The 25,139-nt window shown below is 40.2% G+C and overlaps 1 protein-coding gene across 1 annotated transcript in view; it reads left to right on the top strand.

Moving 5' to 3' along the window:
- Positions 1-10,547: 10,547 nt before the first annotated feature.
- TTN (titin) overlaps positions 10,548-25,139 on the top strand; it is a 295,687-nt gene continuing 281,095 nt past the window's right edge. The window contains exons 1-4 of the mRNA XM_073577613.1: positions 10,548-10,740; positions 11,693-11,796; positions 22,000-22,203; positions 23,503-23,790. Coding sequence (XP_073433714.1) covers positions 11,706-11,796; positions 22,000-22,203; positions 23,503-23,790 — 583 coding nt within the window. The 5' untranslated portion in view covers positions 10,548-10,740; positions 11,693-11,705. The remainder of the gene's footprint in view (positions 10,741-11,692; positions 11,797-21,999; positions 22,204-23,502; positions 23,791-25,139) is intronic.

Raw genomic sequence — 25,139 nt, 5'->3', positions numbered from 1 at the left:
CCGCATGGCAGAGCTCGGAAGGGAAGCAGCGCCATTTGACGTTTTTGGCTGGAATTGAGATCGGACACCATGTCGCGTTTGGAAAACTCCTGATGTACCAAAACAGTGGAAACCCCCCACAAATGACACCATTTTGGAAACTAGACCCCCTAAGGAACTTATCTAGATGTGTGGTGAGAACTTTGAACCCCCATGGGCTTCACAGAAGTTTATAACATAAAGCCATACAATTAAAAAATCATATTTTTTCCACAAAAATGATCTTTTCACCCTCAATTCTTATTTTTCCAAGGGTAACAGGACCCTAAAAGTTATTGTGCAATTTGTCCTGAGTATGCTGATACCCCACATGTGGGTGTAAACCACTATTTGGGCGCATGGCAGAGCTCGGAAGGGAAGCAGCGCCATTTGACGTTTTTGGCTGGAATTGAGATCGGACACCATGTCGCGTTTGGAAAACCCCTTATGTACCAAAACAGTGGAAACCCCCCACAAATGACACCATTTTGGAAACTAGACCCCCTAAGGAACTTATCTAGATGTGTGGTGAGAACTTTGAACCCCCATGGACTTCACAGAAGTTTATAACATAAAGCCATACAATTAAAAAATCATATTTTTTCCACAAAAATGATCTTTTCACCCTCAATTCTTATTTTTCCAAGGGTAACAGGACTGTAAAAGTTATTGTGCAATTTGTACTGAGTACGCTGATACCCCACATGTGGGGGTAAACCACTATTTGGCCGCATGGCAGAGCTCGGAAGGGAAGCAGCGCCATTTGACGTTTTTGGCTGGAATTGAGATCGGACATCATGTCGCGTTTGGAAAACTCCTGATGTACCAAAACAGTGGAAACCCCCCACAAATGACACCATTTTGGAAACTAGACCCCCTACGGAACTTATCTAGATGTGTGGTGAGCACTTTGACCCCCCAGTGCTTCACAGAAGTTTATAATGCCCGGGCGTGAAAATAAAAAATTTGTATTTTTTCCACAAACATGATCTTTTAGTCACCATTTTTTTATTTTCCCAAGGGTACCAGGAGAAATTGGACCCCAAAAGTTGTTGTCCAATTTGTCCTGAGTATGCTGATACCCCATATGTGGGAGAAAGTATGGGCACACGTCGGGGCTCGGAAGGGAAGTAGTGACGTTTTGGAATGCAGACTTTGATGGAATGGTCTGCGGGTGTCATGTTGCCTTTGGAGAGCCCCTAATGTACCTAAACAGTGGAAACCCCCCACAAATGACCCCATTTTGAAAACTAGACCCACTAAGGAACTTATCTAGATGTGAGGTGAGCACTTTGAACCCCCAAGAGCTTCACAGAAGTTTATAATGCCAGGGCATGAAAATAAAAAAATCGTATTTTTTCCAGAAACATGATCAATTAGTCCCCAATTTTTTTCATTTTCCCAAGGGTAACAGGAGAAATTGGACCCCCAAAAGTTGTTGTCCAATTTGGCCTGAGTACGCTGACACCCCATATGTGGGAGAAAACTACTGTATGGACACACGTCGGGGCTCGGAAGGGAAGCAGTGACATTTTGGAATGCAGACTTTGATGGAATGGTCTGCGGGTGTCATGTGCGTTTGGAGAGCCCCTGATGTACCTAAACTATTGAAACTCCCCACAAGTGACCCCATTTTGGACACTAGACCCCCCACGGAACTTATCTAGATGTGTGGTGAGCACTTTGAACCCCCAAGTGCTTCACAGAAGTTTATAACACTCGGACGTGAAAATAAAAAAATCATTTTTTTCCACAAAAATGATATTTTTGCCCCCAATTTTTTATTTTCCTAAGGGTAACAGGAGAAATTGGACCCCAAAAATTGTTTTGCAATTTGTCCTGAGTAGGTTGATACACTACATGTGGGGTAAAACACTGTTTGGGCGCATGGCAGAGCTTGGAAGGGAAGGAGCAACATTTGACTTTTTCAACTCAGAATTGGCTGGAATTGAGATCAGACGCCATGTTGCATTTGGAGAGCCCCTGATGTGCCCAAACAGTGGAAACCCCCCAATTATAACTCCAACCCTAACCCCAACACACCCCTAACCCTAATCTGAGCCCTAACCCTAGCCCTAACCCTAGCCCTAACCCTAGCCCTAACCCTAACCCTAGCCCTAACCCTAGCCCTAACCCTAGCCCTAACCCTAGACCTAACCCTAGCCCTAACCCTAACCCTAACCCTAGCCCTAACCCTAGCCCTAACGGGAAAATGGAGATAAATACTTTTTTTTTAAATTTTATTATTTTTCCCTAACTAAGGGGGTGATGACGGGGGGTTTGATTTACTATTTATGGCGGTTTTTATATTTGGCAGCTGTCGCACGCTAAAAGACGCTTTTTATTGTAAAAATAGTTTTTGCATCACCACATATTGAGAGCTATAATTTTTCCGTATTTTGACCCACCGAGTCATGTGAGGTCTTATTTTTTGCGGGACAAGTTGGCGTTTTTATTGGTACCATTTTCGGGCACGTGACATTTTTTGATCGCTTTTTATTCCTATTTTTGGGACACAGAATGAACAAAAACCAGCGTTTCATGAATTTCTTTTGGGGGGGTGTGTTTACACCGTTCCGCGTGCGGTAAAATTGATAAAGCAGTTTTATTCTTCGGGTCAGTACGGTTACAGCGATACCTCATTTATGTCATTTTTTTATGTTTTTGTCGGTTTTATGCAATGAAAACTATTTTATATAAAAAATAATTATTTTTGCATCGCTTTATTCTGTGAGCTATAACTTTTTTATTTTTTCGCTGATGATGCTGTGTGGTGGCTCGTTTTTTGCGGGACAAGATGACATTTTCAGCGGTACCATGGATATTTATATGCGTCTTTTTGATCGCGCGTTATTACACTTTTTGTTTGGCGGTATGATAATAAATCATTATTTTTTGCTTCATTTTTTATTTTTATTTTTTAAGGGGTTCGCTAAAGGGGTTAACTAATGGGACAGTTTTATAGGGCGGGTCATTACGGACGCGGCAATACCTAATATGTGTACTTTTATTGTTTGTTTTTTTATTATTTGCAAAAAATGGATTTATTGGGGGAATATTTTTTTTTTTTTTTCTAATTTATTTGGCGATTTTTTTTAATTATTTTAACACTTTTTTTTATTTTTTTTTACTTTATTAAATAGTCCCAGGTGGGACATCACTGTCCTGTGACAGATCGCTGATCTGTCACATCACAGATCACTGTGACAGATCAGCGATCTGACACAGGCACTGCAGAAGGCTTCCTCATGCCTGCGCTTTGCAGGCACTGAGGAAGCCAGCTTCCTCAGGCCCCCGAAGGCCCCCGTTGCCATCTTGGATCCGGAGGACTGGAGGAAAGGAGTCCCCCGCAGCAGCGCTGCACATTGCGCTGCCGTGGGGGGCTCAGGGAAGCACAGAGGGAGCCCCCTCCTCCCCTGCTCGCCAGTAGAGCAGGGGAGAATGATGAGAGCCGTGTTCAGCACCCGGCGCCGGGGAACAGTGCTTACTGTAACATGCTTCTTCCCCGGTGCTGATTCGTGTCACATGGATGACATCAATGTGTGTTATGTGTGTGCACGTCTGCGGGATGTTTTATGGCCTGTGCTGACATTAAAAAACAGACTTGTCAGTGTGTTTTGCCCACGGACTCACGGTCTGTGGAAACACACTGACATGTGCACAGACCCATTCACTTGAATAGGCAAATAGCGCTCCATTCCTCCTGAGTCTCCCCCCATGGCTAAGTAGCACTGTACAGCCACATATGGGGTATTGCCAAGTTCAGTAGAAATTGTGAGATATTTTGTTGCCATTTTTACCCTTTTCTTGTGTGAAAATGTAAAATCTTGGCTAAAACAAAATTTTGGTGGTAAAAATGTAGTTATTTTGTCCTCACTGCCCAATGGTATAAAATTCTGTGACACACCTATTGTGTCAATATGATCACTGCACCCCTAGATGAATTCATTGAGAGGTACAGTTTGTAACATGGGGTAACTTGTGGGTAGTTCTGCTGTCTTGGCACCTCATGGGCTCTCCCAGTGGGTCATGGCACCTGCAAACCATAACAGTAAAATCTGGCGCTCCTGCCATTCTGAGCTCTGCCGTGAGCCCAAACAGTAGTTTATCCCCACATATGGGGTATCAGCATACTCAGGACTAATTGCAAAATAACTTTTGGGCTCCAATTTCTTCTGTTACCCTTGGTAAAATAAAAAAATGGGGCAAAAAGATCATTTTTTTAAAAAAATATGATTTTTTATTTTTACGGCTGCACATTATAAACTTCTGTGAAGCACTTGGGGGTTCAAAGTGCTCACCACACATCTAGATAAGTTCCTTAGAGGGTCTAGTTTCCAAATTGGTGTCACTTGTAGGGGGTTTCCACTGTTTAGGCACATCAGGGGCTCTCCAAATGCAACATGGTGTCCGATCTCAATTCCTGCCAATTTTGCATTGAAAAGTCAAACAGCGCTCCTTCCCTTCCGAGCTCTGCCATGCGCCCAAACAGTAGTTTACCTGCATATATGGGGTATCAGCATACTCAGTAGAAATTGTACAACAATTTTTGGTGTCCAATTTCTCCATTTACCCTTGGTAAATAAAAATATTGGATCTGAAGTAGATTTTTTGTGAAAAAAAGTTAAATGTTCACTTTTTTTAAACATTCCAAAAATTCCTGTGAAGCACCTGAAGGGTTAATAAACTTCTTGAATGTGGTTTTGATTACCTTCAGGGGTACAGTTTTTAGAATGGTGTCACTTTTGGGTATTTTCTATCATATAGACCCCTCAAAGTGGCTTCAAATTTGATGTGGTTCCTAAAAAAAAAATGGTGTTGTAAAAATGAGAAATCGCTGTTTAAATTTTTTAACCCTTATAACTTTCTAACAAAAAAAATGTGGTGGTTCCAAAATTGTGCTGATGTAAAGTAAACATGTGGGAAATGTTACTTATTGAGTATTTTATGTGACGTATCTATGTGATTTAAGGGAATGAAAATTCAAAGTTGGAAAATTGCGAAATCTTCAAAATTTTCGCCAAATTTCCGTTTTTTTCACAAATAAGCGCAAGTTGTATCAAAGAAATTTTACCACTAACATGAAGTATAATATGTCATGAGAAAACAGTGTCAGAATCACCAGGGTCTATAGAAGCATTCCAGAGTTATAAAGGGACAGTGGTCAGAGAATTGTAAATATTGGCCTGGTCATTAACATGTAAACCACCCTTGGGGACTTAGAGAAATATTCCATGCTACATACAGTATATACACATAGTGAAATACTGTGTTGCTAAACAGTATGTGCCACAAGAAATATTCTATATTACTATATCTGCTCAATATACTTCGTGGACTATATAAATTCAGATCCTAAATCAGAGCCCAAAATACCTTAATTCCAGAAGCCAAAAATAAATTCATACAGATGACCGATCTGAAAACCCCTCCCTTCTTTTACTCATATCTCACATTCTAGCATGTGGGTCTGTATCCTGTAACATAAGTCATAAATTAATTCCTAGGTTTCAAGAACGAAATTTGCACAAGGGAACAGGAACCACATGTCGCCCATTCAAATAAGTAAATAACATATTTGGCACTTTGAAGGATGCTTAAGGGAAAAAGTCTGAAAAAAAAACACATCATGCTGCATACTGTAAGAAATGCTAGACTGTAAGAAACTTATCAAAAGTGAGAAAAAAGGCAACAAAAAAACTAAAGAAATAAACAAAACAATATCTCTTCACAACATCTACCCACATTATTTTTTGTATGAAAAAATAACTACAAGAAAAACTGTGTCCGTTTTCAAAACACTGTAAATGTGTGTGCTAAATGTATCAATGTTTTATGCCATTTACTCCTGCAGTTTTTAATTCCTAGCTCAAAATTTAAAAATTTCAATAGAAAAGAGCACGAGTAACCTTTTTTTGCATGAAGTACAACATATTTATAAATGCATTTATATATAAAAGTTGCAAAAATGTTATATATTCTAGACAGGTCATAGCTGTGTTAAAAATCTAGAAGCCTCAATTTTTATCAAGCGCAAAAAGTCACAAATGGCAATATTAAACCCGTCACGACCATGTTTTTCCGTTTTTGTGCTTCTGTTTTTTGCTCCCTTTCTTCTCAGAGCTATAACTTTTTTTTGTCAATATGGACATGTGAGGGCTTGTTTTTGGGGAGACGAGTTGTACTTTTGAACGACAGCATTGGTTTTACCATATCGTGTATTGGAAAACAGGAAAAGAAATCAAAGTGGGGTGAAATTGCATAAAAAGTGCAATTCCACAATTGTTTTTGAGGTTTTTTTTTTACTATGTTCACTAAATGTCAAAACTGACCCACTTTTATGATTTTCCAGGTCATTATGAGTTCGCAGTTACAAAACATGTATTGGTTCTCTTTTATTTAAGTGGTGAGAAAAAATCCAAAGTTTGATAAAAAAAAAGTGGCATCATTTTCCAAGACCTGTAGCGTCTCCATTTTTCATGATCTGGGGCTGGGTGAGGATTTATGTTTTGCACGCCGAGCTGACGTTTTCATTGATATAATTCTGGAGTAGATATTATGTTTCTATTACCCGTTATTGTATTTTATTGCAATGTTGCAGAGAACAAAAAAAAAAACGTAATTTTGGCGTTTTTTTTAAATCTCATTACGCCGTTTACCGATCTGATTAATTCTTTTTATATTTGATAGATCAGGTATTTCTGAATGAGGCGATACCAAATATGTGTATTTTTTTGTTATTGCTTTATTTTGAATGGGGAAAAAGGGGGTGATTTGAACTTTTATATATTTTTTTAACATTTTTAAAAACTTTTTTCCATTTTTCACTTGCTTCAATAGTGTCCATTGGAGACTTGAAGGTGCGATATTCTGATCACCTGCGCATAGCAGAATTGATCATCTGCTATGAGCACCGGCCACGGGGTGGCACTCATAGCAGTTTGGCAATGACAACCACAGGGGTTTCCTGTAAACCCCATGTTGTCATAGCAACCCATAAGCGACCTGCAATCATGTGACAGGAGCGCCAATAGGTGGTGTTAGTGACGCACGTCTGGCACTGCCATGTTAAATGCCGCTGTTGGAGATTGAAATCAGCTGTCATGTAGTAGAAAACATGTGGGCTCAGTGTCGTAGCCTGCATGGAATGCAGAGACAGGACCCATGCCGTATATATACATCATAGGATGTGTACGGGTTAAAGGGAACCTGTCACCACCTTTTTCATGTGTGATCTAAGACTAGCACCTTAATCAGAACCTGTGCTGCATTCCATAAAGGGGTATATAATGAGCGCACATTCACCCTACTGCAGGCAAAGCCTAAAACATAAGTGCGCATGTGCCCTACTGCAGGGAGAGCCTAAAACATAAGAACACATGCGCCTTACTGCAGCCAGAGCCTAAAACATAAGTGTCTATGTGCCCTACTGCAGGCAGAGCCTAAAACATAAGAGCACATGGTCCCTACTACAGGCAGACTAAAACATAAGTATTCATGTGCCCAACTGCAGGCAGAGCCTAAAACATAAGAGCGCATGGGCCCTACTGCAGGCAGAGACTAAAACATAAGTGTCCATGTGCCCAACTGCAGGCAGAGCCTAAAACATAAGAGCGCATGGGCCCTACTGCAGGCAGAGACTAAAACATAAGTGTCCATGTGCCCTACTGCAGGCAGAGCCTAAAATATAAGAGCGCATGGGCCCTACTGCAGGCAGAGACTAAAACATAAGTGTCCATGCATCCTAATGCAGGCAGAGACTAAAACTTAAGAACGCATGGGTCCTACTGCAGGCAGAGCCTAAAACATAAGAGCGCATGGGCCCTACTGCAGGCAGAGACTAAAACATAAGTGTCCATGTGCCCGACTGCAGGCAGAGCCTAAAACATAAGAGCGCATGGGCCCTACTGCAGGCAGAGACTAAAACATAAGTGTCCATGTGCCCTACTGCAGGCAGAGCCTAAAATATAAGAGCGCATGGGCCCTACTGCAGGCAGAGACTAAAACATAAGTGTCCATGCATCCTAATGCAGGCAGAGACTAAAACTTAAGAACGCATGGGTCCTACTGCAGGCAGAGCCTAAAACATAAGAGCGCATGGGCCCTACTGCAGGCAGAGACTAAAACATAAGTGTCCATGTGCCCAACTGCAGGCAGAGCCTAAAACATAAGAGCGCATGGGCCCTACTGCAGGCAGAGACTAAAACATAAGTGTCCATGTGCCCGACTGCAGGCAGAGCCTAAAACATAAGAGCGCATGGGCCCTACTGCAGGCAGAGACTAAAACATAAGTGTCCATGTGCCCTACTGCAGGCAGAGCCTAAAATATAAGAGCGCATGGGCCCTACTGCAGGCAGAGACTAAAACATAAGTGTCCATGCATCCTAATGCAGGCAGAGACTAAAACTTAAGAACGCATGGGTCCTACTGCAGGCAAAGCCTAAAACATAAGCGCGCATGGGCCCTTATGTTTTAGGCTCTGCTCGCAGTAGAGCAGGACAAAGTGCACAGGCGCAAGACGGTGATGTCTCTGTGCGAGACTTCGCCTGGCTATGTGGATGACGCAGGAGGTATCATCCACATCATTCAGAGCCAGAGGATGGCAATCAGAAGCCGGGATCAGGGATAGGCGCCTCAGCAAGGACACCCATAGGACCGGACCGACAGGATTTTCATAGAACAGGGGAGAGATTCAAAAGATTTTTGGGGGTTATAGAGGAGTAGTCAGGGGGTATATACCCCTTTATGAAATGCAGCATAGGCACTGATTAAGGTGCTAGTCGTAATTCAGATAAGAAAAAAATTGGTGATAGGTTCCCTTAAAAGGCATATTCCTATCTCGTACATCTGTGACATATCTACAGGACATGGAGTCCTATTAATTTTGTTTGAGGATTTTGACCACCTCTCCACTGGCAGAAGCATGCTATGGATCCCCTGTCCTTTAGGTAGGCGCTGATGCCATTGGAATTACATTGATTCTAGCTGGGTGTTAATGATTCCTTTAGCAAATAAAGAAACTCCTAGCTTTTTAAAGATTGAGAACATAAGCCCAATTTTAGTGTATATCCAATATCCAGTTCTTGCTAGGCTGCATAAGATGCATTTTATTGTAGATTTTCATGCAACTTTGTATTGACTAAAGTACAAGGCAAAGGACCTATCTGATGTATGGTGTATTTCTGTACATACATTACAAGGCAGCTAACAGCTCCGTACCGTGCAAACGATAGTAATGAACTTACTGATGAAAGCTGGAGAAGACCTACAAGGTCGTGTGTTGATGGCAAGGAGTTAATAACATTTTGTAAAGTCGGTAAACAAACGGTATTCGATCACGACACGACGAACTATAATACATATTTATAATTAAAGTCAAGTGATCTGTTGGTAAAAGTGCTTAACTCATGTTAGGCTGGTTTACTGAAACAGCAGCTACTGGGAGAAAATAAAGTTAGATTCTCCGGCAACCACTCGCTTTGAGTCATCGGTGCAATGCAGGGGGCTGCAACAGTCACCACTTACTACATCCTGATGAGTCCCCCTGCATTTTGACTGACAGATTGCAGCCAATGTGTGCGGAGCAGGCTGTCACTCAAGGTGCAGGAGGATTGATTGCAGAACACATGAATTCATCAAAATATATGTGCTCTACAGGGCAGAAAAATGTTTTTAACTTTTTGACCCCACAAAAACTCTATTTTGTTGTAATGGAAAAAAAAAACACAGTTGAGCAATGTGTCTCCTCCACATCACCAAACCACTTGGCTTGAAAATGGGGAGGGACCATAGGTAGGAGGGATGATACAAACATATAGCTGAAAGGGGCTTGGAAACCCAAAAGTAGATAGAGAAATTTAACGTTGATGGAAGACATTTCAAGAACTTCCAAGATTAAGCAGTGTTTAGCAAATATTGATTTCTTTTTATAGACAATGTAATAAAATGCAAATAAATGCATTTTATTGTGTGCCAGCATGCAGGTTTACCTTTATAATCTGTTGTGATACATTTTATTGACTCAACTATATTCCTACTACTTTTGGGCCACCCTGTTAATTATGAAAAAGAAAAATCTATATTGGACTTTGCTATAAAAAAATTAAGTTTTGTTGTTATTTTTGTAAAGAAATTACTGTATACCGTATATATTTTGGAAATTAAGAAAATTTTTCATAATATATGTAGCTTCACATAGTTACAATTTATGACTCGAAGAGTGCTAGTTTCTTGTCTCACATTTTTATTGCTATCCACTGAAATCCTAAAGACAAAGTCTGGACAGTCTCACTTCCCCCCACAGCGCACATGTTGGGTTTCCTCAGTGGAGACGAATTTCAGAATGATAAATTTAGCACCAGCAGTCATGGAGACAGGTGTGACATTACATAGAGTTGACCACCCTCTCCCAGCATCTCCGGTCAATAGGGTGGGCCCATGAAGTGATGATGCGGGTCTGTCAGCAGATCAGGGGTATAAAAGGTAAAAGCACCAAGTTAGCACTTCTGAGCAGTCAGTGCATCCCCAACCTTGCCTCGGGTGTAGGGATTGCATAGAAAAACAAAACTACACACAGCCAACCCCTGTGTAGTTTTGTTTTCTAGGCACAGAGGTCCACCATTTACACACTGGGATTGTCAAACAATTTTCTTTGGGATAAAGACGTTGCTTTCCAACACTTGGGCTTAGTCCCAATCCTTTTAGGCACTCTGAAGATCTCAGGTTAGTGGTCGGTTTATTTTACTAGTTGGACTACTTAACTTTTTTATTGAAATGTATATGTTTTTGAACATTTTTAGATATTTTTATGGTATGTGTCACTGTTACTAAATTAAATTTAGGTAATTTGTACACTAATTAAGTAACATTATACTCATAGTATCTATCTGTATTTGTATATATTGCCAAAAGATATCTGACTAACTTACAGTAATATATGTAGCAATATGTATTGTACTGATACTTGTAATATTCAAAGTATAGATATCTAGTATAAATACCGTATTTTGTAACTTTTGATTCTTTTAAAAGAACTGACAAGGTTCAAAAGTATTAGTCACAGGCAGACATGTGCCAGGAATAACTCTGATAAGACGCTGAAGGAATCAGCTAGGCTCGGATGACTTTTTAAGGGAATCATCTGTTCCCATATCTGTAACATCCCAGCAGCGGCCACTTGTCTCCTGTCAATCATAGCCCCTTTGCTAAATTTAGTCCATGCCCTTTTGTGATCTCTTTTAATTCATCATGTTAAAAAATACAGAATTTAATAATAGATTTAATACTTTTTTCTAAAACATTTTAATTTTTTAATTCTAAAACATTTTATTCAAACAATTCATTTTATTTTCCAATAATAAAAACACCTTTACAAATATTTTATACCTTTAGAAACTTGGGCCATAATTTGTTTAAAACAACAAAAAAGAAAACTACTTCTGCATTATAGGTAAAGCTTTGTGTAAAGCATCAATATGTATTTATTTGTAGTAAAATAGATACAAAATTAATTTATTAAATATTTCCTTTATTAATTAATAGAGCTTTTCTGCAGCTTAACGCTACTAAGCCTCCAACAACATTTGATGGTTGCAAAAACTTTTATTCTGACAGTTAAAAAAAAGTCTAAAAATAAATTATTTGATTTTTGTACCATTTCTTTTTTTTTTTTCAGAGTGCCTATAAAAATGGCTTCGCAAGCGCCGACGTTTATACAGCCGGTACAAAGTGTTGTGGCACTGGAGGGTAGTGCTGCAACCTTTGAGGCTCAGATAAGTGGTAAGCAACTATTTTATTCATTTGTATATATATATATATATATATATATATATTATTGTAAATGTAAAAATATCGTATTTGTTATATTGTATTTTTTAATGCAAAAATAAAAATCCATTATTATTATATAAATCTTTTTAAAATTAATTGCTTTGCATCTCATGTGATAAATATAATTATATATACAATTATATATATATATGTATATTTATATATATGTTGAATATAAATATGTGTAATCAATAAAATATTTTGCTTAGCAAATAATTTTTAGAATTTATGTTATGGTAAAACCTGGGTTTAAATGCCTGAGCTATGTCTAAATAAAGGACTAATTATCAAGACCAAGGCAGGGGATGCAAAGCGACTTTTTTCGCGACACAAGTTGTGTGGCCAAAAATCGCTACAACTCAGCGCAATACCGCGACAGGCAGGTAGCAAAAAATTGGTTCTAGTTGGATTTTTTGTCACTTTCTTGACGCAGTCACAGGTCACAATACGATCCCATATTGTGCTATAGACTAGCAGAGACATACAGCGATTTTTGGCCAAAGCTGCCACCTAGCACCGGGATAAAACATAAGAATAGCTTTCATTTCAGCAAATGTCTGAAATGCATCCATAGAGCAAACATATCTTTAGGGTACATATAAATATTTTTTTTTTCACACATGGATTTTGGGAAATAATCTACGGTACTCACAAATTGCCTCCCATTGATTTCAATGGGAATTTCATTCCCGTGGAATGGGTCCTTTCCGTATATGGAACTGTAAAGAGGTGGCAGAAATCTGAGGATCGGACTCTATTGCAGATGAGCCTCAGATTTTTTTTAGACCACCTTCACCCAGTCCATTTTTATGCCATTTTAAAATACTAAAAAATGGCCATAAAACACTCTTAAAAAATGGCACAAGAAACCTATTGGGTTTTTTTTCGCAAAAAACGCCATGTGTGAAAAATATTTATTGTGATAACATTCTTATTTTTCTGTTCATGTCTTGTCTTTTGTTATATGCGTATTTGTATTTCATGATTTATTTTGTGACCCTTCTTGACCTTATTTTGGTTATTACATATGGTGGCACAGACAGGGTCGTATCTATAGTGTGCAGTCACACCCTAGGGTGGTCTAAAAGGACCCCTTGATGCCTATGAGAAGACCAACACTCATAAAACACTGTGATAGTCGGGGATTTGAGATTTTGCATTGGGGCCTACAAGATTCACTTATGTCACTCCACAAGGGCCTGTCTTGTAAAGCTGGCTGACAGATAGCGAGTTAATATAGCATAAATTAAATGATAATATATTCACTAGTTGACTTTTTTTTTATAAATTTGCTACGTATGATATATACACGATGAATGTTGACCTCAGTGAGGAAGACTTATCAATCTGTGTTTGTTGCCTATAGCAACCAATCAGAGCACAGCTTTCAATTCATATTCTGCTCTTGAAAAATTAAACCTGCTCAGTGATTGGTTGCTATGGACAACAACTACAGGTTTTGGGGTTTTTAGTCGGCTCCATGTATATTTTACCATAGCGGAGCTATACTATAGCTGTCAGCTAATATTATATGCTCTATAGAAATAAAAAGGGCAACCAGGCTTTTGCAAGCGGTTTAAAAAATATAAAAATATTAATAAGAAGCACTAAATGAATATACAGTAACTTAGTGGAAGTAAGACTCCATCTCTACGTTTTTACAGTTATATATTTTATTTGTAGTTATACCTATGTATCTCCAGAGATTAACTTTAAAAGGATTGTGAAAGGCCAGAAACAGCGCCTCTTTTATCCATAGGCCAAGCCTGGTAGTGCAGCTCAGACTCATTCAAATTAATGAGGTTTGAGCTACAATACCAGACACAGTCCATGAACAAGAGAGGAGCTGTTTTCTGTAAGGCTGGTTTTATACATTCGATTTTCACAGTCCTTGTACCGGCTCGAACTCAGATTAGGGGACCCGCAGCCAGTCCGTACATTGTGGTCCATACACGGACTGTGAAAGTCGGATTTGTGTGAAATCAGCCTCAGTAGACAACAATGTTTTTTCTACATGCATGCTAGTTGACTCGACTACATTGAGACCTTGCTTTTTAAGCTATACTAATGTATATATGCATATGTATGGATTTCTAAGAATATACTGAATGTGTAATCAAACAGCTCCCCGACTTTATTTACCATAAGGCTATGTTCACATGTGACATTTTTTCAGAGTTTTCTTTATGTATTTTTTAATGCAAATTTTAAGCTTTACAGTCCCAGCAAAGTCTATGAGATTTCAGAATTCTCATGCTCATGTGTCGGAATTTTTGTCATCAGAATTTTGGGCATTGCGTGTTATTTTTGCACAATAGAGCATGTCACTTCTTTCAGCATTTTTTCACCCATTTAAAGTAATGGGTAGTGAAAAAAACGCTGAAAATCTGCACCTAAAAATCATAGGCTTCAGGTATTGCAGCGTTAAATGGAATGAGATTTTTCTTTTTTGCACTAAATTTTATCAGCGTGCACAAGAGACAAATGTATCATGACAAAAACGCAGCAAAAAACACAAGAAAAAACAAGCAAAACCAGCTGACAAAACACCTAGTGTGAAGATAGCCTAAATATAATTGTTATTGGACCAATATTGTAGAGAATTTGGGGTGCCCTGCTATGTGACATGCTATTTCGGGGAAGCTGATCTCCCCCTTGATCTATATGCAGACAGCTGTTTCACTATAAAAGGTCTGACGTGTGTTAATCCCCGACCTCCATCACCTAACATTGTCACGCCTCCAAAAAGTTGTCCTGTCAATCAAAGCCTCGACTACAGCTGTCTTTTCTAAAATAGAAGTTTACTGACATGGCAAGTTTTACATATTGACAGTAGAATGTGAATGGACAAGATAACGGAATTAGAGTTGAGCAAATTTTTCAAAATTTGGCTCCGATTATGATCCACAGCAAATATTGTTTTTGCAATATTTTCCGAACGTCATTGGAGTCAATGGGAGTAGAAATGAACGAATATGTTCGGAACCGATCATCAAACATAAATTTGGCATGAATAGGCTGCCTATATGGCACGAATATGGCAAATTCAGATTCGGCGACCGATTCCGAACATATTCGCTCAACTCTAAACAGAATGGCATTAATCATTGCATAGACCTTGAAGATGGAAGGCAAGAGGTGCTGAGGGGAAGCTCACGAATATCTACCCCAGTAATTATATATAGAAAAGTAGAGCACCAGGCAAACACAGGCAAATACCCAGGCACATGGTACCCATGTTTTAATTTGCAATATCCATTGTGCATGTACGGTAGATGTGCGCACACACATTGCATGTATGGAATAGACTCGGGAGCAGAGCATGGATGCTGGCTGCGCTATTCATCGGAGCCTAACTGCTGCATGAAGAAATAACTCGAACTCAAGAAGTTTAACCTCTTAGATGAGCTGTCAATTGTGACAGTGGCATTTAAAGCAGTTGTCCAGTCTAAAATGAAAAGTCTGCACTCACTCTATGTGACTGCAGACTTATAAATCCCCCCAGCAGACAAAGTGTACACTGCGAGGATTATACGATTTCTGAGCTGGGAACGGTGGTAATATATGCGATATACATACTCCTGGGCAGACCCCAACTAGTGGGTGCAGCCTCGCTCAGTACAAGTGTATGGAGCGAGGTTGCGCTCACTAGACAGGCTCAGCCCGGGAATATGCAAATTGTATACTATCACTGCCTCTCCCAGCTCAGAAACCAGAAAATCCTCGCAGCGCAAAGTGCTTGCCCTGGGGGAGTCATGAGTCTGTCATAAACAGACTTATCAATTTAGACTGGACAACCCCTTTAAGAGGTTGGAAACGGGGATAGAGTTCCAGTTGACGCCCATCAGTCCTTGCAATATGATTGTAGGATGCAAATGAAATTGTCATGGCAGCCAGATCTTCATCAGAAGGTCCCTGTGTTTGCCATGTTAGTATACATGTAAAATTCAGCCTGTGCCTTGGATTCATAGGAGATGGCTAATTTTACAAGACAATGCAATATTACAGTATTGCAGTGTATTGTGCTGGCGAACAAGTGATCACAGGTTCAAGTCCTGTGGTGGGAACTTCAAAAGTGAGGATTTGCCATATAAAGCTGGTGCAGGTCCTGACTGTACTTAAGTTATTTTGTGTATAATTGGATTATGTACCAAAGTTTTTTTTATCTAAAATTGCCTTATTTACCTATCTTGTGTTACATAAACCTAGATTATATGTACCCAGGTTATTTCTTTCATAGACTTGTTTTAACCTAGGTAACTGTATACAAGCAGAGGTTTTATACAAAGGTAGACCTATAAAAGCCCAGAAGACCTAGTTACACTTGGGCCCTGGTGCCTTAAAAGGGCCGAGTGCTGCCTCTTCACATAAGAGGGGTCCAAACTAGAAGCAGAGTTTTGCGCCAATAACCAATATGTAGTTCTGAACTATGAGCCTAGGTTATTTTATATAGGAGTGGATTAAAAACCTAGATTATATTATATAAAGAAGGATTATATATAAGAGTTTTCCTATAGCTGTGCAGAGATTACAGTTGAACTTAAAGGGGTTGTCTGGAATTTTTGCATTGATGACCTATGGATAGGATAAATCGTCAATTTCTCATAGGATTGCTGCCGATCCGCTGTTCCCAGTCCCAGTGTTGGCCGGATGTGCTCAGTTGCGGAGCTGCACAGAAGAGCTCTGTCAACCATATAGTGGCTGGACCCGGGTCATAGACATCTGCGTTCAATTGACTCAAATAGGAAGTGGATGTGCAGTACCCAGCCACGGCCACGGCCACTATATGGCTGACGGAGCTGTGCTGCACAGCCCCGCAACACAGCACTTCCAATCACCGGTGGCATTGAGAACAGCTGATTGGTGGTGGTGTCAGGTGTTGCACCCCACCAGTCAGATATTGATGACCTATACTAAGGATAGGCCATTGATATAAAAGTCCTGGACATCCCCTTTAAGCTCTAGTATCTGAGGAGAGCCAATAGCACCTCTGTCTCATAAGATTTCAGCAGTAAATTACATTTTGACTATGGCTACTAAGGCCTCTGGCTATACACATTATACCATAATAGCATATTATAGCAAAGATTATAACTGCTTTCAGGATTAAATTGGCAAATTTCACTCGCCTTTATATTTGTTTTCACAAATGTGTTTGGCCACGACTTTGTGGCCCTAACTGCATTACAGGTTCTCCTCCTGCACATGTTCCTCACAGACTGCACAGCTCTACTCTCTCAGGATATCTGCTGATGGAGGAGCATAGGACCAGACCTGACCATCTACCTGCGCATTTCCTTGCTGAGTTTTTTCCAATCGGTGGAGACTGAAGGACAGGTCTGATCACATGTTTCTCCATCAGCAGTCATTTTGCAAACAGGAACACTGTGCAGCCTGAGAGAAAGGCTGCTGTAACAAGCGCAGGAGGAGAAAATGCAATATTTATATATTAATAAGTGTCTTTAATGCAATCCATTGAGTTATTTTTGTAAGTCACTGCTGTCACCCAGTTTATCAAGACTCCTGAATGGCAAAACTGGCTATGGCTAATGTTATCCATGCAGGGGCGCTCATGTCTATGTTTTTTGCTTTGTTTTTTTATTTATTTATTTATTCATTTCATTTTATATATATATACAGTATATGATTGCAAAAACATGTTATGTATCAGTGGCTCATTCCCAAATAACTCATCCAAATCATGCATCCATTCTTCTGAATAATTAATTGAAATGGGGAAAAAAAAGACATTTTTTTTCAGGCAGTTGAACTCATTGCAAGGCCATGTTCACACGTTCAGTATTTGGTCAGTATTTTACATCAGTATTTGTAAGCCAAAATCAGGAGCGGCACAATCAGAGGAAAAGTATAATAGAGACACGTCACCACTTCTGTATTTCTCATCCACCCCTGGTTTTGGCTTAGGCTAAGTGCACACGTACCGGAACTCTCGCGGAAATTACCGCGAGAATTCCAGAATTCCATTCCACGGGAAAATTGCATTTTAAATTCCCGCGATTTTCCCGCGGAAAAACTAGAATTTTGCAAGCGTAATTAGCTTGCAAAATGCTAGCGTTTTCCAAGCGATCTGGAGCATCGCTTGGAGAACTGATTGACAGGTTGGTCACACTCGTCAAACACAGTGTTTGACGAGTGTGACCAACTTTTTACTACTGAGGCCGCCTATGCGGCGTCAGTAGTAAAAGATAGAATGTAAAAAAAAAATAAAAAATGGTGCTATTCTTACCTTCTGACGTCCCGCGCATCCGTTCCCAGTAATCCTTTGCGAAAATGCCCACGATGATGTCCGTTCTCGCGGGATCGCGATGTCTCACGGTCATTCGTGTGACGTCATCGCGAATTACCGCAAGACTCGCGAGACCCGCGGGCATTTTCGCAAAGGCTTACTGGGACCGGGAGCGTAGAGAGAGGCGGGAATGCTGCGCGGGACGCCGGAAGGTAAGAATAACAATATTTTTTATTTTAAATTCTATTTTTTACAGGGATATGGTACCCAAAGCCCGGAGGACAGTCTCCTCTCCTCCGGACCGTGGGTACCATCCGCAATTGTTCTGCTTACTTTCCGCATGGTGTGCACAGCCACATGCGGGAAGTAAGCGGAACAATGCATTCTTATGGGTGCGGGATCGCCGCGATTCTGCAAATTAATGAACATGCTGCGTTTTTTACCGCAAAGCGATTCCGCCGCGGTAAAAACTGCAGTATTAGCACAGCATTGCGGAATCCCATAGGAATGCATGGGATGCTTATTTTTCGCGTTTTCGTGGCAAAATCGCGCGGTTGAAAGCGCCACGGAAACGCGAAAAAAACACCACGTGTGAACTCAGCCTTACAAATACTGATATAAATACTGACCAAATACTGATAGTGTGAACGTGGGCTAATAGCAATGATGTAGAAGAAAATGTAGATGATAGATTAAAAATACAATTAGATACATCTGAGTTATACCAAATGTTTGGCCTTTTTAAAATGGATTGTAAAAAAAAGAGATATTTATCCAATCAGTATATTCAGTATTTCAGTTAAATAATTAGTTGTATGTATAAATTTCCATACTTTGACTGGACCGCACAAAATGTGTTCATCCGTTTGCTGACACCGCTATATCAGCTATCTGCAGTCACCATCACAGGGAGATTCCCATCTATAGATGTTCACAGCTCTGATCTATTGCCAGCTGTGTAAATTCATATGCAGTTAGCGCTCCCCGGTGGTAGCGGCATGTATCTTGCATATACAGATATATTGTCAAATCTGACAATTTTGGAAGTAAAAACCAAAAAAAAAAGGTGTTCTGGTACTTTTACATTGATGGCCTTGTTCTACAGACAGACCATCAGTATTAGATTGGTGGCCTCTGACACCTGGTAGCCTCACAATCAGGTTATTTTTTTTTTATTTGTCCTGCACTCACCATACACTCACTGGCCACTTTATTAGGTACACCATGCTAGTAACGGGTTGGACCCCCTTTTGCCTTCAGAACTGCCTCAATTCTTCGTGGCAGAGATTCAACAAGGTGCTGGAAGCATTCCTCAGAGATTTTGGACCATATTGACATGATGGCATCACACAGTTGGCGCAGATTTGTCGGCTGCACATCCCTGATGCGAATCTCCCGTTCCACCACATCCCAAAGATGCTCTATTGGATTGAGATCTGGTGACTGAGGAGGCCATTTGAGTACAGTGAACTCATTGTCATGTTCAAGAAACCAATCTGAGATGATTCGAGCTTTATGACATGGCGCATTATCCTGCTGAAAGTAGCCATCAGATGCCTGTTCTTAGCTGAGAGGAGTGGTACCCAGTGTGGTCTTCTGCTGCTGTAGCCCATCTGCCTCAAAGTTCGACGCACTGTGCGTTCAGAGATGCTCTTCTGCCTACCTTGGTTGTAACGGGTGGCAATTTGAGTCACTGTTGCCTTTCTATCAGCTCGAACCAGTCTGCCCATTCTCCTCTGACCTCTGGCATCAACAAGGCATTTCCGGCCACAGAACTGCCGCTCACTGGATTTTTTTTCTTTTTCGGACCATTCTCTGTAAACCCTAGAGATGGTTGTGCGTGAAAATCCCAGTAGATCAGCAGTTTCTGAAATACTCAGACCAGCCCTTCTGGCACCAACAATCATGCCACGTTCAAAGGCACTCAAATCACCTTTCTTCCCCATACTGATGCTCGGTTTGAACTGCAGGAGATTGTCTTGACCATGTCTACATGCCTAAATGCACTGAGTTGCCGCCATGTGATTGGCTGATTAGAAATTAAGTCTTAACACATAGTTGGACAGGTGTACCTAATAAAGTGGCCAGTGAGTGTAGATACACATTATATGTTATACATTGTTATAGTTCCTCCTTTTAGTACAGTGTGTCAGTTTGAGACATTTTTGTAGAAATTTTGGAATCAGTGTCATTCTTATCAAAAGTCAGTTTTGTTTTGGTATGGCGATTAGCTTTATTTATATAGCTTAAAAAATGTTTAAAATAATAACTTGTATAAAATGCAAAATGTCAAAAAATAAAAATGCCACCAAAAATGTAATGAAATGAAATGGCTAGAAACATGAGAGGAGAAGGATTTATGAAACTCTCAAAGTAAAACTGTCCAGAACAACCAATCATCACAGCTTTAATTTCTTATAATAATGGAAAACAAAGAGTTTTTCTTCTCATACACTTATTTCTTATCATACATTTATTTTTACATGAATTTCAAATTTCTCAACAAAAGTATAGTGTCTCCTGTTTCTGTGCCGGTGTTATATGGGCATAAGCGGTTGGGCCAGTGTTATTATGAGTTATGACCCCTAGATGTCCAAGTGGTTTGGTGACGACCATGGCTGTACCAGTGTTATGGTGACACCGTGGTTATACCAATGTTATGGTGACACTTGTGCCTGTACTAATGTTATGGTGACATCTGTGGCTGTACCAGTGTTAAGCTGGAGTCACACTTCACGTATGGAAAATCGGTCCGAGTCTCCCAGCCGATAGTTGCATAATTGTTCTCTGTATGGTCATCCGTGTGTAATGCGTTTTCAATGTGATGATGCGATTTTCTCTCACACATGTATGCGTATGACAGCCGTATGACATGCGTATGGCTTTACATTTCTCACTGATTTTCCCCATTGATGTAAATGGCTCAATGGGCTGAAATGAGGAAAATGTGTGCATATTTGTCACAAGCTACATGGATGGTCCATTCATGTGGCGCCCGCGTTTTTTTCGCACCCATAGGCTTGCATTGGCAAATCTCTGACAATATACGTGTACAATTGGAGCATGCTGCAATTTTACACACAAGTCGAATACGCCTTAGAAAAAATACGGTGATGGGAGCTGCCCCATAGGTTAACACTGGTCCGAGTGCTATGTGATGTTTTCTCGTATAGCACTTGCCCGTATTCTACGGTAGTGTGACTCCGGCCTTATTGAGGCAAGTGTATTGGTGACAGAGTTATGGGGTCATCTGCTGTAGAATTAGTGCTATGGGTCCGTACAAGTTTTATAGGTATAATACATTTCAATTTGCTGATTTCCCAAAATATTCCATGACTATCATATTAAGGCCGGGGTTACACTTGCAAGGAATACGGACGAGTGCTATGCTATAAAACATGTTATTATCTATGGGGCAGCTACCATAAAAGTTATTTTTCTCGTCCGTTTTCAGCATCCTACGGTAGTGAAATCGCAGCAGTCTATGATTTGCACTGACACTTGGCTGAGTCTCTGCGCACTCGCACCTATATAAGAATATGGGTGCGAGTGAGACAACGCACATCACTCGGATATCATCCGGGTGCTGTGCACTATATGCCGACACCGGCAATGGAGGAGATAGAGAAATTAGTTTTTCTGCCTCCTCCACAGCTGTACTCCGATCCTCTCTGTGCGAGATTCTCAGAGCATGACACTCGGCTCCTGCTCGCAGCACAGCAGGAGCCAGGGGTCATTAGCCTATCGCATCCGATGCTCTCGCATCGGATGCCATACTAAAGTGTGACCTCGGTCTAAAAGTCAACCTCTGTTTAACAATGAAAACTACGTCAATTTACAATTCTATGATGAAAGTAATCCATATACAAATATGATAGTGATGCATAATCTTTCTTCTTTCCTAGGTTTTCCAGTTCCGGAGGTGAGCTGGTTTAGGGATGGCCAGGTTATTTCTGCTGCTACACTGCCAGGTGTCCAGATCACGTTTAGCGATGGCCGCGCTAAACTTGTGATTCCCGCCACCACAGCAGCACACAGTGGAAGATACTCCCTAAGAGCCGCCAATGGAGCAGGACAAGCAACTAGTACCGCTGAGCTACTCGTTACCGGTATAAATAACTGTTTTATGTTTTTCCAACACTACATGACATGCAGAACATTACGCATACAGTATACAATAGGCTGAACCAGCTGTTAATTCACTGAGAATAGATATTATTACTATTGATTATTAATCATCTTGCTCTCTAGTGGTTGGCTGAAGTAGCCTGAGCTAAATAAATGTAAGACTATGCTCACACATTCAGAAGTTGTTACAGCACCGCAGTTTGGATTTTGCACCACAAATCAAAAGCAACTCAAAATACAATGCAAGTGAATGGGGTTTTCAAAAATCATTTCCATATCAGGCTACATTCCCACGGTGAGCTTTTAGTGCATCTTTGACTATGCATGTTTTTGCTGCATCAAAAATGCATCGTCTTACAGTTCCAGCAAAGTGGATGGGATTTATGGAAATCTTGTGCCCACCGTGCTTCTTTTTAATGCTGCATAAACTCACCTGCGGTGCATGTTTCAAATCCACAACATGCAGATTTCTCTGACAGGTAAATCAGCAGCCAAATCCACACCAAAATTTGCAAGTAACGTACAGATTTTGTTGTGGATTTGTGACCAAATCCACAGCTGAAATTTTCTGCAGTATGTGAGCATACTGCAATTTTTTTTTTAACAAACTTCGGAATTTTTTTCACCACTTACATAAAAAAAACCTATACTTGTTTGGTGTCTATAAACTCATAATAGCCTGGAGAATAATAATGGCAGGTCAGTTTTAGCATTTAGTGAACATAGTAAAAAAGCCAAGCAAAAAACAAGTGTGGGATTGCACTTTTTTTTGCAATTTCATCGCACTTGGAATATTTTTGCCATTTTCCAGCATCCGATATGTTAAAACCAATGGTGTGGTTCAAAAGTACAACTCTTCCCACAAAAAAAAACAAGTCCTCACAATGCCAACTTGATGGAAAAATAAAAAAGTTATGGCTCTGGGAAGAAGGGGAGCAAAAAAAGGAAAATGCAAAAACGAATATACTTCCGGGGGCTAAGGGGTTAAAACTGTTAGCTCACCCTGCAAAAAGCAAGTCCTCACATAGCTCCATTAGCAGAAAAGTAAAAACCTTACAGGTCTTGAAAAATGGCATCACACACCCACTTTTTTTATCTTTTATTTTTACAAACTTCAAGTCTTTTTTCACCACTAAAATAAAAAAAATGCAAGTTTGATATTGCCGTAATCATTCTGTCCCTAATATTTGCCCAGTGCACATCGCATACAGTACATTTACTCATTTAATAAATGTATTGCTATTTTAAGTTTGACTTTCTACTGTTGTGATTTCTTTTAGCTGAAACTGCACCCCCAAACTTTACACAAAGACTACAGACTACGACAGTAAGACAAGGCAGTCAAGTTCGACTTGACGTAAGAGTGAGTGGAATCCCTACACCTGTGGTGAAGTTCTACAGAGAGGGAGCTGAAATTCACAGCTCCCAAGATTTCCAGATCCTTCAAGATGGAGACCTCTACAGTTTAATCATTGCAGAAGCGTACCCTGAAGATTCCGGAACCTATTCTGTAAATGCAACTAATAATGTCGGACGTGCTACTTCAACAGCTGAACTAACTGTTCAAGGTACTGTTTTCATTTTCATTAGTTTATAGTCTTCCATTATTGTAGAAATGCAAATTGTCTCTTCAGTGCCCCTTATTGGAAACAGCAATCCTAAAAGTCAGTGTTCACGCTTTAGCAAGCCTTGCAATATACATAGCTTGTTAGAGTCTATATTGACTTTTGGCCTAAGGGGTAACCTTTTTCCTTGTGGAGAGTGACATACCACCTCTGACATGCCAAGGTAAGGAGGCTTATTTGCTGCGCAATGCTCCTCTGGGAAATGTAATATTCAAATTGCCTCTTCAGAGAGGAAGAGAACTTAAACTCTATAGCTCTAGCTGATGAAAGAAACAATCCTACAAGTCATTATCGACCCTTTAACATGTCTTTAAGGGGTAATGTTTCTCTTTGTGAAGAGTAACATACCAGCTCTGGCATACCTGGGCAAATCAGTTCTTATACTTTGCACTGACAAGGGGCAATACCCCAAAACATTGAGATTCTGATTTGACTTTTATCCTAAGTCATGTGGCAAGACTCATTAAAGGCTCGATAATGACTTGTAGGATAGCTGCTTCCCACAGGTGGTGCTATAGAGTTCAAGTCCTGTTCCTCACTGAAGAGGCAATTTGCAAATGTTGACTTTTAGAATTGCTGCTTTCAGTAGATGGTGCAAGAGTTTTAGTCCTTTTCCTCTCTGAAGAGACAATTTGTATATTTAATTTCCCAGAGGCGCATGCATGGCATATAAGTCTCCTCACTCTGACATGCCAGGCTTGGCTTATCACTCTCCACAAGGAGAAACATTACCCCATAGAGTCTTGTAGACTAAAGTCTAAGAGAAAACATTAGTATACGGGCTGAATATTAAGAGTAAATCTTTATTAGTCCAATTACAAACATATTAAAGATATTTAAAAGATGATGTCAGTACAGAGAAACTACTCCAAAGTGTACGCTCAAAAGTAGCAATACCATATGAGGTTACGTGCCCACGATTAGGAATAGCAGCATTTTGGATGCAGCTGACCTGCGCTACGTCCAAAATGCTGCATTCTGCAATACAAGCACAGTGGATGGGATTTATAAAACTCCTACATCCATTGTGCTTCTATTTAACGCTGTGTGAACTCACCCATGGCTCTAGTTTACATGCCGCAGCACATTAAATTCTGTTAAGGAGTTGCTAGTATCAGTAACAGAAATTTCCACAATAGAATATATTGGATGCGGTAAATTTGCATTGTTCAGTGAACATATGTGGATTTAACTGCATGATTAGAATGCAGCGTCCAAAGCGCTGCTACTTCCTGATCGTGGGCACGTTCCATAAGACATCACAACTGTATATCTCTGAGGAATAAAAAGAA

This window comes from Dendrobates tinctorius, unplaced genomic scaffold (genome assembly GCF_039654945.1).
Source record: "Dendrobates tinctorius isolate UK_male_01 unplaced genomic scaffold, ASM3965494v1 ptg000056l, whole genome shotgun sequence".
Lineage (NCBI taxonomy): Eukaryota > Metazoa > Chordata > Amphibia > Anura > Dendrobatidae > Dendrobates > Dendrobates tinctorius.
The sequence above is the reverse complement of the archived record's forward strand: the minus strand, read 5'-3'. Positions and strand labels throughout refer to the sequence as shown.